At 36.8% G+C, this 14471-nt stretch overlaps 1 protein-coding gene across 2 annotated transcripts; it reads left to right on the plus strand.

Moving 5' to 3' along the window:
- The first annotated feature begins 1241 nt into the window (after window positions 1–1241).
- On the plus strand, window positions 1242–10596 carry LOC149817501 (casein kinase 1-like protein 10). 2 transcript variants are annotated; one of them, XM_089984259.1, is made up of 14 exons: window positions 1242–2300; window positions 2584–2624; window positions 3636–3705; window positions 3786–3934; window positions 4070–4165; window positions 7051–7121; window positions 7781–7842; window positions 7957–8020; window positions 8111–8195; window positions 8520–8646; window positions 8762–8835; window positions 8925–8994; window positions 9095–9234; window positions 9845–10596. In XM_089984259.1, the coding sequence occupies exons 1-14, from the start codon at window positions 2225–2227 to the stop codon at window positions 10127–10129; spliced, it is 1410 nt and encodes a 469-aa protein (XP_089840385.1). In that variant the 5' UTR covers window positions 1242–2224; the 3' UTR covers window positions 10130–10596. The 2 variants fall into 2 exon arrangements, with proteins under 2 accessions (XP_089840385.1, XP_089840386.1); XM_089984260.1 differs by having other exon boundaries at window positions 1370–2300; window positions 8925–8970.
- The last annotated feature ends 3875 nt before the right edge of the window (window positions 10597–14471 follow it).

Consider the following 14471-nt stretch of genomic DNA (forward strand, 5'->3'; position numbering starts at 1 on the left):
CCATATCTTACTGAAATTAATGAGAAGCACTCAGATGCAATATTGTTAAAACCGGTTCACTAGGTGAATCGTTTTCTATAAAAAAATCAAAGAATCGAATTATTTTTTAATTGGAATGATTAAAAAATAAAATGTAATTCCAAAAAATCATAAAATAAAAAATATAAAGAAATAAAAAACATAATTTTGTAAAAAAAATAAATGAAAAATAAATAAATAAATAAATAAAATGCCAATATAAACAACATTCATAAAGATGATATTTTAAAATAATGGTCATAAAGTACCATCACAACCCATTAAACAAAAACACATGTTACACTACACGTTTACTTTTTTTTATCAGGAACCGATTCAATGAAAAACCGACTAATTTTGGCTGATTTAGATTATTCGGGCCAAAATAGATCGATTTTAAAAGGGTTTCGAATCCACTCCCCTGCTTCAATGCTGCTGGTTCAGACCGATTTCGACAACATTGCCCTGATGCTCACAAAGGCTCCCCACACCCGGCTAGGTTGGTCACCTTAAGGCTTCGATTTAAATGACATCGAAATTCGATATTTGGGGTATGCACCACTTGGCACAAGGTCAAATTGGGATAAGTACTCTAGGGTTTACATTCTAGGCACCTAAAAGAAATCTAATGAAAATCAAAGAATTTAAAAAAAAAAAAACAATTAAGTAAAAACCCTAATCAAAGCCCTATGATTTTTTTTTTTAACCCTAATCATAGCCCAAAAGTCCTAATCAGAAAAAAAAGAAAAAAAAAAACAAGAGAGAGAAAATCGGAAAACCTTTTCCTCTCCCAACTTTTTTTTTTAACGAGTGTCCCCCCTCCCTGTTCTTTTCATATCAGGAGGTGAAACAACATTTCATCATTCTAAAGATGTGATGAATGCACCTTTCACACGTCCCCCACATCCAACGTTTGATAGCAAGTTAGCAACTATGTTTCACGAGACCGCCATACCCCTATCGATGGCCTTAATGGGATAGGTCACTAGACCATTGACCTTTGTTTTCCAATGACTTTATATGAAAGAAGTCAGAAGCCAACCTTGTGGAAGTTCATAAAAATGATATTGTTGCCAAGAAAGCTTTGCCCGCATTGTATAAATTTGGATTTGGATTTGGATACTCACCAAATCATACACACAAAGTTGAGAGAGAGAGAGAGAGTTAACTAGGAAAGGCAGGTTAAGGGAAGCCCCCCAAAAAGGGAAGGTTGCCTTGGGAGTTTGGGATGCCAACACCTGCCTGACGTGTCCAACAGGTTTTACCAAATTCGAGATCCGAGCGCTTCACCCTTCATTCCTTCTCACCACTTTCAATTACACCACCACCACCACCACCATCATCACCCAACAAGAGGGAGAGAGAGGGAGGAACCCAAGGGAAGAATAAAAAAGATCCCCTCTCTCTTTCTCTCTCTAAACCCCCCTACCACCACCACCATCTTCAACAACTCTTTCTCTATTTTCCCCTTTCCCTTTCTCTGTCTAAACCCAACACCATTACCAACAACAACAACAACAACTCTCTCTCTCTCTCTAAACCCAATAACACCAACAACAACATTGCACACACATATTCACCAACTCATCATTTTATCCAATTTTTTTTCTCATTATTATCTGTTTCTTAATTTCTTGATAATCCTTTTATTTTCCCTACCGCCACATAAGAATAAGATGCGCGAGATATTCGATCAATTTTTGGGGCAAGATCGTATTCTTCCTTGGAGGGTTTCCCTCTCTGTTGCCTTTCGTACCTAGATTTTCTTTTCTTTTATTTTCTCCTATCGTTCCCCCTAAACGTTTCCCTGTGATGAAAGATCGTGTTTGGGCGTCCGATTTGTGTTTCTAGGGTTCCGATTGTGATGGTGTTTCGTAGATTGGATCTTTCATCAGCAGCAGAATTAGGGTTTCGGTCGTCCAGAAGGAGGGAAATTGAAGTTCTTGGCGTGTCGGTGATGGGTGTCCCTGTTTCTGGGGGCTTTGAAGAGCCGTGACTAGGGCTTCTTTCTGGGTGTTTGGCGTCCTTATCTGTCGTCGATGGGCGGAAGTCGTTGTCTTTCGGGGAATTAGGTTTTCTGGTTTCTGGTGTGTAGAATTAGGGGTTTCTTGTTCGAATTCGAAGGGAGAAGGCGTGGTCGAAGGGGGTTGTGGGTAACGTCGTTTGTTTCCAGCTGTTTGGGCTAGGTGCGTTCGATTTGGGCGATATGGAGCACGTGATCGGCGGCAAGTTTCGGCTCGGCAGGAAGATCGGAAGTGGATCTTTTGGCGAGCTTTATCTAGGTATGCTTCCGTTGATGGGCTTTTGTTTTTTGTTTTTCGTTTTTTGAGAAATTCGGTATCTCTGTTCTTTTATTATTAATTTAGGTTTTTCATTCCAAATATGATTTGATTTCGTATTTTTCTCATTCCGTTAAGTGAATTTTCATCGAGAGGAAAATGCTATATGGTATGAATTGTTGAAAGATTTAAGATTGTTGATGATTATAAGATTGGGGTTTCATCGTTTTGATTCAGATGAAAGGCCTAATATATTTGGGGATTTGGGTGATGGAATTTATTGCAGGTCTTAACATTCAAACGGGAGAAGAAGTGGCTATTAAGCTGGTGCGTCTCTCTCTCTCTCTCTCTCTCTCTCTCTCTCTCTCTCTCTCTCTCTCTCTCTCTCTCTCTCTCTCTCTCTCTCTCTCTCTCTCTCTTTTCTTTTTTGGTGGATGATTATGATTTGGCAGGGGGTCTGCTTTTAGTTTCTCCTAGCAATTATTTATGTTGTTATATGACCAATTTATAAGGGTGTGATTGTCAAAGAATGGGTGATGCTTTAGCTTTGGGATTTGGCTGCATTTTCTGCTCTCAAGAGTTTCTTCTTTCTTTCTTGCTCTCTCGTGTGTTTGATATTTTTATGCTGAATTATTTGTGAGGAAGAAAAACTGCTGCGAGTGAACAATTGAAAATTTATATTGTGGGTGGTCATGTCATGATAAAGTAGAAGAAATTTGGACAAAAGAAAGAAGAATTATAAAACTAATAATTCAAACAACGCGGTGCATTATTCGTTATGAGAAATGACATGCTCTTCATTCTTGTTTGTTTCTTCTAAATTTTGATGAGGATTTTATTGGCCTCTGGGACTCTGGTCATTAGAGGCTTTATAATCCGTGTATAGGTATCACTTTTAAACCTGATATACAAAAGAGAACCGTATTCTGTTAATTTCCATTCATCTAAACTGTTATCAATTTGATTAGCAGAATGTCTCAAGTTTAGCCATGAGAATGGGAATCAAATTCTTATCATTTTCTATCTCAAAAAAGGGGGTGGGGGATAGAGAAAAGAAGATATCTTAATTAGGGCCTTTATGTCCTTATACTGCGATGGTATCCTTCTTTGTCCTGTATATTGCAAATTCATTACATATAAATGCTGGCCTGATAGGTTACCTCCAAAATTTGCTTTGTATCTTCACATCTCCATTAAGTCCTTGCATTGAGTTTTTTCCCCTTCACTGTGAATGCATACTGTGCTTGTGGAATGAAGTGTATGTTTGGTCACTATCTTGTAATCGTAACTTTTATGTGATGTATCTCCTTTAAAAGAGTTCACTTTTGTACCTTATAGGAATCTGTGAAGACTAAGCATCCCCAACTTCACTATGAATCCAAATTGTATATCCTTCTTCAGGGAGGAAGTGAGTACCCTTCTACCTTATCCAGTTCTTTAATTAAGCCTAGTTCACCACCATATGATTTTGTGTTTTTAAAAATGAAGCGGGCATTCCCAACCTGAAATGGTTTGGTGTGGAGGGTGAGTACAATGTAATGGTTATTGATCTTCTTGGACCAAGTCTTGAAGACTTATTCAACTATTGCAACCGAAAGTTCACACTAAAAACTGTACTGATGCTTGCAGATCAATTAGTAAGTAACTTTTCTATTCTACTACGTGACTATGCAATTGAACTGTTTGAATTGCCAATTCATTTATTAATATTGTCTGGCTGCACCATTTGCCTGTGGGAGTTTGAATTGCCTATCATATTTATTTTGATTTAGATCAATCGAATTGAGTATGTTCATTCAAGGGGTTTCCTTCATCGGGATATTAAGCCAGACAACTTCCTCATGGGTTTGGGGAGGAAAGCAAATCAGGTAATGGTCTTACAAATTTTTAGCGTGTTTCAGCTTTCTTTGGCATTTTTACATCTAATAATTGTTAGACATTATCTTCTTTGGCATCTTATTGATGTTTCAGGATCCTATGGACTTGATAAGCTGTTGTGTTATATTTACTAAATTCAATGGTTACAAGTGAACAAGGCAACACATGGCCTAAAGTCTTGAGGACCTTGATGGTTCCTTAAGCATTGGTGAATGTTAAAGATCTGATCAGTTTGTCTTCTTGGAGAGCTTATGATTGCCAGCCGCTATAATACAGATGGCTTAATCTATTGTCGTCTGAAGTTAGTATCTACCGAATCATGATCAAGAATATTGTCACTGGGATATGCTTAGCAAGGCAATTTCTTGAGTGATTTATAGAAGTTGGTTTTAGTATGAAAATCTTGGCAGAATACAAACACAAACATTAAAAAAATATTTTTGAAATACTCTAAATTTTTTTAATTTCATGAAGTTATCACTGATGTAGCAATATTTGCTAGAAAACTCACTTTGGTGTGAAATCCAGTTTTTTCCTATTATTTCAACATTATATTCATTTTTAGAATATCAAGAAAGTAGCCATGAGATTGAATTTCTAGGTTGCAATGCACAATACCATCAATAATTTCTTTAAGTCATTAATGATATTCGATTAAAATGACATTGGTAAATGTTGTGCTACCTCTATCAGAAACAGGTCCGGTCATTTTGAAGCTGATAGGCATTTCATTTTTTGAAATACACAAACGTAACTGTTGCAAAAACCATGATTTTGGTAGGAGGTGACACCCCTCTTTGTTTTGAGTGTGTGAAACCATTCTGTTTTGGTTCTTCTCCACACTAAAGCTTGCAGGAATTTTCCTATCATTTTAAAAATTCAGAAATAACTGTTTAAACGAACTGACTTTTTGCTAAATTTACAAATAGTGCTACCTTTTCATGTATGTTTGTTGATTTGGGTTATGAACACACTCCCACATATCAAGAGTTGATTTCAACTTCTTCACCTATATGCTTAGAGCATACTAAATAAGCATTTTTTGTGCGTCTAACCCACAAAAGATTGTAGACCACACTGAAGACTAAGTTGAACTCGTATGAGTTAAAATGCCTTGTTAAAATTCATATAAGCTTGTATGTGTGTGGATGCAAGTGAGGGGACTGTGATATTGTGTATCTTTTGTGTGTAATGGTTGTATAAATAGAAATAAAAAAGGAAATAAGTATATTAAGAACTGTTTCACATAAAGAGGCTTATAAGACATCTTTTTCAGTAATGTCTCCTAAAATAATTTAGGAGATAAATTCCTTCTTGTTCATAATTATGATAATTGAGGATGATCATCGCGCATGCGCGTGCACAACAGTCAGACAGATGGATACATATTATTTAATTCACCGCTAGGTTAACAATATTGTAGTCATGTTGGGTAGTCTCACTGTTTTAAAATGAATTAAACGTGGACATATAGAGGTTATTTTTGTTTACAAACTAGGGGGGTTGTATTCATGTTTTTCCTTGCTTTATATTGCTGTTTTTTGTGATAAAGCATAATTAGGCATAGGAGACTGTGTTCTTTCCCTTTGGAATTTAGGTATGTAATTGCATTTTTGTTTATCAGAAAAAGCATGGTCATTACTTCAAAATGGGAGTTTGAAAAATCATGTATATGACTCCATTCCTATAAAAAAAAATGCATGCTTTTGTTACCCCAATTTGGCTAGTTGCTTCCTGATGTAGAGATGGGAAGCGAGGCAAGCAGCTTGTGGCTTGGCTCAATTCAAGTTGTTCAGGCTCATAAAGTAAGCTTGACAAGCTGAGCCACAAGCTGCTTGTAAAGGTTTACCAAGCTGAGCATGAAAGGTGCTCGGATCGGCTCATAGAGGTTCATTAAAAGTTGTATATGTATATTTTAAGTGCATTTTATGCTGCATTCTGCAGGACAGTTGAGGAATTGGATCTACAAACAGTAGGTTCTAAATTCAAATCCTATGGTTGATAGATTTAAAAAATGTTAGATGCATTGTTGATTTGTGAGCTGAACTTGGTTGCTCTAATATAAGAGATGCAAGACGTGGAACATGTAATGAACAGTATTAACAACAAACAGTAGGTAGGAGAAGACAGAAAAATATCTGGATGAGTATGTTGAGTTCCTTGTTGCAACAATCTTGTGCTATACGATTTGGATCTCTCTGTTTCTTGTAAACAATGAATATTTGGCTTGTAATTCCATTTTAGGACAACAATGGAGATGGCGACGGAGGTGAAAACCGTGAAATAACAAATACCTATCTCTCGGTTTCTCATTTTGAATTTATAGGCAAATATATGCTAGAAATCCTTGTAAGCTTCCACCATGTCTAGCAATGTGTTTGGTCGTTGCATCCATTAGAGCATAAAACTCTCCTTTGCTCTTCCCGATATAATGTTGATTGAGATTGTTGGCATTCTGGCCCGTCCACTATGTGGAGTGCACAAGTATGATCTTTCCCTTTTCTGATTGTGTGGTGCTGAAGAGTTGTATGTCAATGTTCGATATATAGTATTTCTATCCTGGTCTTTGCACTGCTAAGAGATTCTTAAACTCATTGCCTAAAGTTGCAACAAGGGGTTTCATATCTTTTTTAAGATGCTATAGCAGTAAAAAAATGTTTCCCGCAGGGGGCTGTGGTTTGTTTTGTTTAGGATGTTATGGCTGAAAAAAAAGGTTATTTAAATCCTTGGTCCCATCTTTAGATTTCAGTTTTGTGATTATTTCCATGTTAATTTTGCTGAGCCATGCAACTTTGGTATTTCTCTATCATAGAGTTCTTTTTGATGTTTTGACTGTTATAAGAACCCACTGTTGTTGATGTTTTGTCTGATGCAGGTATACGTAATAGACTTTGGCTTGGCAAAAAAATACAGGGACCTTACAACTCACAAGCACATACCATACAGGTAGCTCTTCTTTTTTTTTTTGGTAATCCTTTTCTCTCTGTGCATTTCTGTTTCCTGGATGTTGCTTACAGTTTCCATCATTTCTGTATAATATTTTCTCATCTTATGTTAAGGAGAAAATCTTTTCTTTTTCATTTTTTTACTTGTGTGTCTATGAATCAGCATCTTAATAAGCTTCTTGGTTTTTAATGTGAGATTTATGTAAGATTTTTTTTTTCATATTTCATGTAGAAAAGTTCTGAAATAAATTTTAAAATATTACCTAAGAGTTGAGGATATTGAAAATCTGCTTCTGACATACATATAAAGATTAGGCCCTTTCCTTTGTGTGGGGAGATGATTCGGAGACTTTTATGTTGGAAATTCTTCTCCTTTAAAGCTTCCTAATTGTGGCCATTGATTTGGACTTCTTTTCATGTGATAGAACAGGTGAGGGATATGGAAATGCATCTTGGGAAAGCATACTTGGTTGAGTTTTATTAGTTATATTGAAAGCATGTATTTGAATCTCTCTCTCATATTCATGCATGTGGGTCTTTGTCTGATTTGAGGACAGAAAAGTGGAAAGTGGGTGGTTGTTGCTTGGTCTGTCTTTTCTGTAATTCCTTTCTCTTGTTTATGCCTTCATTTTCAGCATAGGGCTTAATTATACATTGCAGGGAAAACAAGAACCTTACTGGAACAGCTCGCTATGCCAGTGTTAACACTCACTTAGGAGTAGGTGAGTTTGAAGTATGATCATGCTTTGTGGATTTTTCATATTTGGATTATTTGTTCTCGGTTCTTTGTTTGTGGTGGGCCTGGTGGCTCATATTTTCCTTTTTTTATCTATTAGAGCAAAGTAGGCGAGATGATCTAGAGTCTCTTGGTTATGTGCTTATGTACTTCTTGAGGGGAAGGTGACTACTGAAACTTAACATCAACATTTACCTTGTTGTGGTTCTTGCTATTGTTTTACTATTTTTCTAAATTATTGTTTTCCATGTCAGCCTCCCATGGCAAGGTCTAAAAGCTGGAACTAAGAAGCAGAAGTATGATAAAATAAGTGAGAAGAAGATGTTAACACCCGTAGAGGTATGGTTTTGTACATGCCACAGTTTCATGCATGCACTTGGTTATTTTACTGGGATTGTTACTAAAACCTGACACGAAATTTGAACTATGAATAACTTCATAGTTTAATCAGTTAATATGCAGGCTGGATCAGTCTCTTGTGATCTAGCAACTTGGCTTATCAAGTCGCATTGACCCTTGTGGGAGAGCTAGAATCTCTTGAGCAGGGTTGTTTGTCCCATTGCTTAATTTGATTGATGGGTTACACATGGGTGAACTCCCAAGTGTACTCAGATACTCAGTTCCGTTATATCATCATGAATTATTGGTGTGATTCCTGAACAGGTTCTTTGCAAATCTTATCCATCGGAATTTATATCATACTTCCACTATTGCCGGTCCTTGCGGTTTGAAGACAAGCCAGATTACTCCTATTTAAAGAGACTATTCCGTGATCTCTTTATTCGAGAAGGTAATTCTACTCTATGGTTGATGCTATTTGTTTGTCTGTACATTATGCTGATTCCTTGATGATGTAAAATATGTCTCTCTAGGATCAAATTACTGACATTGTTTAAATAATGTAGGCTTCCAGTTTGATTATGTGTTTGATTGGACGATACTGAAATACCCACAGATTGGTTCAAACTCAAGATCACGTGTAAGTGCTTCCAACCTCCGAGCTGGAATTTGCATAAACTCTTGTTTCCCATTGTTCTGGTTGTTCTTATCTGCTTTGTACTTTTGCAGCCATCACAAAATACTGGAAAAAGTGGTGCAGCTGTTGGCCCATCAGGTGAAAGAACAGAAAGGACCTCAAGTTGAACTTACTTGAGCTTGTGCTTGATTTCAGTCGGCAAAATTCCTCTTTGGATGCTTTACAATGTCAATTGTTTCTTTGACACGTATTTCATTTCCAGTTGGACAGGAAATTCGTGATAGATTTTCAGGTGCAGTTGAGGCATTTGCTCGCAGAAACAGTGTAGGTTTGGGTCAACATACTGATCATTCCAAGCAGAAGGGTTTAGAAGTTGAAGTGCCTCCAGGATCCAAGGATGTGGTAAGGAATATGTAAACATAGAAGAAAATAAAAGGTTGCTCTTCTTATGCGCTTGTATGCTGTTTGCTGCCGTGGTATCTAGGATCCTGAGCTATTTCATGGGTTTCGTCTAGTTGTAGGAGGAATACTTTGCAGTATTAAGGCATCTTTTGTTATTATCACCCCTTCAGCCGATGCAACTTGAGATCAGAGTCCATTAGCCTTTGTCATGAACAACATAGACATGAGAAACGTCTTCTTGGACTCATTGGTTTGTCGGTTTCTTTTATCAAATTCAAAGTTGGTGGCCGCTCAGATCCATGGATGGAAAATTCTCTGACTAGGTCCATGTGTCTTGGTCATCCTGTCTTAAATTGCTTTTATGCCCATGATCGTAAGCAAATCATCTGAAGCCAGACTTCTGGTAAGCAGGCTCGAGTTGTTTGACCCTTTGGCCAGTTTGCTGTGTATCGGGCACATTGCTCAGATATTGGGCATAATTTCTTTCTGCTATTTTGCAATACTTTTCTTGATGTCACTGCTTATAATGCTCTGGTGAGGCCACTACTAGATCTAAATCTATGGTTGTTGACCAGATGATTAAGTATTGGAAAATGTTGAAAACTTTCAGGTGTCAGATGCTGAAAGAGGTCAACCTTCAACATCCAGAAATGGAAGCACCTCAAAGAAAGCAGTTGCATCCAGCAGCAGGCCCAGCTCCTCGGGTGATGCTGGGGACCACAGCCGGACCACATCCCGAGCAACATCAGGTTCCAGCCGTCCGTTAACAATGCAGCGTGTCCAACCGGGGTACGACGGAAAGCCCTCGAGTCTCTCCCGGAATCTAGCATCAAGAACCTCCCGGGATGACCTGAGGAATTTCGAGCTCCTCTCTGTGGGTGACAAAAAAAAGTGAAAAAAGGCAAAATGATGGTAAGATACTGCTGCCCTATGAAGATGAGAAAAGTCTCGTCCGAATTTCTATTAGTGCTCCGAGCTTGAGCATATATAGCCTCCTTCAGCTATGTCTATATTGTCTTTGCTTAAGATGATGATTGATATATGTATATGGGAAAATTGAAAAGATCCAATCGTGCTACTTTCACAGCTAAAATTCCTCCTCAGCATTTCTGACAGGTGGAAAGAAAAGGTTTTTAAGACCACACCCATGTGCTGAGGCGAGTCCATTGCTATGTGGTGTGAACTGTTGCCTTTCTTCCTATTTTGTTTTCTTTTCCCCCCAATGGTAATTGTGATATACGAGACTTTCTATTACCAAGTCATTGTTCTTGTATTGTTGATGTTACTATTGCCAGGGTAGGCTACATGCAACCACTATCAGACAAATCATGAGTAGCAATGGATGAATCAGAAGTTTACATATTTTGTTGGCTTATTATATTGTCTGTTCATACAGGCACACAGTGTCACGCGTGTGCATGCATGAGAGAGAGAGAGAGAGAGTAACCAACAAAACCCCCCAAACCCCAAAAGAAAAAAAAGGAATACCCGGAAACTGAGTTTCACCTGGGGTGGTCGGACTTGGTGGCCTTGGATCATGGTCGACTAAAGTTTGGGTTCGTTATATTTTTAAACATGGTCTTTCTCTGGGAGCTCACAAGTAGGGGTGTCAATAGGTCGGGTTTGGTTTGGACCCAGGTGAAAACAGACTTGGACCTGATTTTTGGGTATGGTATCGAGTCCCGACCTGAGTTTAATCATATTCACTATAAGAAAAACCATATCCGGACTCTATAAAAACTACATGAACCAGACCCGGAACATACCCTGCAAAACCATAATTTTTATCATTTTTACATTGAAAATTTGCGGGTCTTAACCGGAACTCGAGCTGGCTCTGAGTCTGGTATAAAATTTCACAAACTATACCCGGGTCCGGTGTATTAATGGGACCTTCCAGTCTGTACCTGTCTTAATCGAGTCTTATTATTTATCACCATACCCAGTCCCTATAGTTCAGGGTCGTAATGAGGTTCAGTTTTCACAAAGAAACGCTAGAGCTAGATCCACGTTATTTAGCTCTCTTTCACTATTGCAATAGTGGTAGCTCTACCGAATTCATACAGCGTGGACCCACTTGTGACATATGTTGGATCCTTAAAGTTCTAATATTAATATCTCACACAATACGCTTCCCCCAATATTGTGAAATTTGAGCCATAGTTGATGTAGCGCCCATGTCTACAGGTCTTACCTGCTCTCGGTTTGAGCTGCCTTTGCTTCAAGACAACTGTTTAGAAGCACAAACATCACACATAATATCAGAACATGGAAATATATGCACAAATGAGTACAGAATATGACATAATTTAAGCAACAGACCTGTTAATTCCGATTTCATCGAGCACCTATAAAAAAAATCATAGATAACAAATGCAGTACGACATTCATTAGCTATCATGCAAATCTTCTTTTAAGTGATGGAAGAGGAGGTCGCAAATGTTTGACGACATTTGCATATATTCAGTACGACATTTATGAGCTATCATAAAAATCTTCTTTAGGTAACCAATTGTCAAGGAAGTTCCCAAATATATATATATATATATTACTACATTAGTGAGTTACCATGCAAATATCTTTTAACTAAGGAGGTCCGCAAATGTGGTGACATTCACAAGTTACCATGCAAATTTTCTTTAAGTAAATGATTGTCAAGGAAGTCTGCAAATGTGTGGTGACATTATATATATATATATATACTGCATTCGTAAGTTATCGTGCAATTCGTAAGTTATTGTCAAGGAAGCAAGATGCACATTCTTGAAGTGCTTACCCCCATCACTAATCATCGCTCTCGGGACACCAAACCTACTAAAGATGTTATGTTTGATAAATGGAAGCACCTCTTTGAGATCATTGGTTTGTGTGGCCATGTAATCATGCATAATTTTTATGCATAAATTCATACATTCTCGTGTGCGATAATCGTTTAAAAATGTTTGTTTGCAAAGGTTTTCAAAGATTTTTATCAAATTACAATTTGAGCAATTTTGAGTCCTTTTTTAGTCTTTTTGTAAAATTGATTAAGTTTTTGGACAACACTTTCATAAAATAGAGTTATTTGAAATATTTGAAAAATATATGAATTCTTTTTGAAAAATTTTGCAAAAACCTAAAGTATTATAAATAGGAGGTTTTAAGGAAGAGGGGGGTGTCTCCCACCTTGAGAATCATGCTCCCTCGGTCTCTCTCTCTCCTCCTTCTCTCCCAGCCGGCTTCTTATTCTTTTACTACTTCTTTTCCTCTCTCTTTTTCTTTCCTCTATCCTTTTTCCTCATCGGCGTCTTCTTCTTCTTCCATCAAGGGGTGCAACGTGATGAACACATATCGTGGAGAGGTCGCTCTTCTTCTCAACCCGTCCATCGGAGGCGAGCCGTTCGGTAAGTCTCTTCTCTCCCTTCTCTTTATTTTATTTGGATATAGATTAAATCTCGCTCTTTTATGCATAAAAGCTTTGTTTTGCATCGTTGGATGTCTGCATATTAGTTGCATTTAGATTAAGGTAAGAGTCAATTTCATACAATATATAGTTAGATTTTATTTTCTTAGCAACGTCCTTCCAAGTAGATTCAGCGATTTCTAAATAGTTTTCTGCATATTAGACTTGTGTAGCATCGTAAAGTAGTTCATGTGTTCTTGATTTAGTTTAATCAATAGATAGTTTTTAGAAAACATGGCAGCTATATTTCGGGTATGGGCTTGCAAACAACCCCCACAGATCGGTACGATGAGGAAGTTTCATCATATGCAATTTATCGATAATTTTTTTGGCAAATTGTAATCTGTGAATCATGCATATCTGCGTGACTCATAGACCATGACTTTCAGGCCAGCAGGAGTCGGTCCATATCACTTGAGAAACTCAGAACCGACCTGTCTTGTCCTATTGGGGAAACTAATTTAACATTGAATTAATTTGCACGCCCAATGTGAGTATTTAATTCAGTGTTAATGGTTGTTCAACCTTTTGCCGATTTTACATGCAATATTGTTTATACATAAGCAAATTTTTGATGATTTGCAAGGAAGGTAAGTTGATCTTATTGGTCTCAGAGCTAGTCGCGTCATCTAGGTAGTGTAAGTAATTAATTCGTTGTGTTCTTTCTCTGATTTAAAGATTGCATACATAAAGTAATTTGTTTTGTTTATAATCAGTTAGTTAGGTAGTTGATGCTTGTTTATAATTAATTTTAAACTAACATGTGTCTTGAGGTTTAGTTAGTCTACTTTAAATCTTAGATTTCAGATTCTTTCTCCTAGGCTAGTAATAATATTTTGATGTTATTTTTAGTCAACCTGAATATTTCATAGTTAGAATAAATTAGACGTTAGTACGTTGTGTAGCTGATGGTCATATCTCATTAAAATAATTCTCATGATTTCATTGTTTTTAATTAATGTTTTCTTGTTTTAACATAGTTAGATTAAGTTTTCTTGTCATTCATTAACATGCTTACTTATTTAGTTGAGTGGTTTAGTTCATTGTTAATTAATTTAATTAGATTGTTTAGTCAAGTTTATGTTTTCTTGAATAGTAGTTATTTTAAATAGATTAGATTAATTCATAGTATAAATTACTTCTTGTTTATTAGTTAGTAGGTTGTTTTGCTAATTTGTCTTTTAGTAGTTAGTTTCACATTAGTCCTAGTTAGCTAGTTTGTTTCGCTATTTTGTCATTTAGTGTTTAGTTTGCTCCAGTTAGTTCATATTTGTTACACAGTAGTTAGTTTGTTTTGCTATTTTGTTTTCTAGTGCAATTAGTTTGTTTTGTTTTGTTTTGTTTTGTTTTGTTTAGTTCTTCTTGCTAATTTTGATTTAATTAAATTTTAGATTTCATCTAGTTTGTTTTGTTTCGGTTGTGTTTTGTCTTTTTATTTTTGCAGGGAAGCGGTTAGACGTGCGACGAGGCCTCGAAAGTACCCTTGAAGAGCCCTCTGAGGTCCCCTCAAAAGGCCTTAAAAGAGCCCCTAAAGGAGCCCTCAATAAGAAAAAAAAAACTTAAGTTAATATTCAAGCTCAAGGAAGGGACAAGAAGCTCAAACACTGAAGACTTTTCCTCTTTCTTTTAGATTAGGCTTTTATTTTATTTTAATTCAATTCAATTTGGGTTTGTAATAAGGCACTATTGTTTTATTTGTTTAAGCCCTCTGCAGGGGGCACACTCTTATTCAGTAATTATTTTTATTTTTCAAGGCAATAAAGAGTAGTTTAGCTTTTCTGTGAAATACAAAGCA

The sequence above is a fragment of the Nuphar pumila genome, chromosome 13 (genome assembly GCF_984573655.1).
Source record: "Nuphar pumila chromosome 13, dmNupPumi1.hap1.1, whole genome shotgun sequence".
Lineage (NCBI taxonomy): Eukaryota > Viridiplantae > Streptophyta > Magnoliopsida > Nymphaeales > Nymphaeaceae > Nuphar > Nuphar pumila.

What these genes read in the sequence shown, in the direction of transcription:
- LOC149817501 (XM_089984259.1), top strand. Translation starts at nt 2,225, where the DNA reads ATGGAGCACGTGATCGGCGGCAAGTTTCGGCTCGGCAGGAAGATCGGA. An exon ending in TGATCTCTTTATTCGAGAAG is followed by an intron (nt 8,647 to 8,761) that starts GTAATTCTACTC and finishes TAAATAATGTAG; the next exon opens with GCTTCCAGTTTGATTATGTG. An exon ending in CTCCAGGATCCAAGGATGTG is followed by an intron (nt 9,235 to 9,844) that starts GTAAGGAATATG and finishes GAAAACTTTCAG; the next exon opens with GTGTCAGATGCTGAAAGAGG.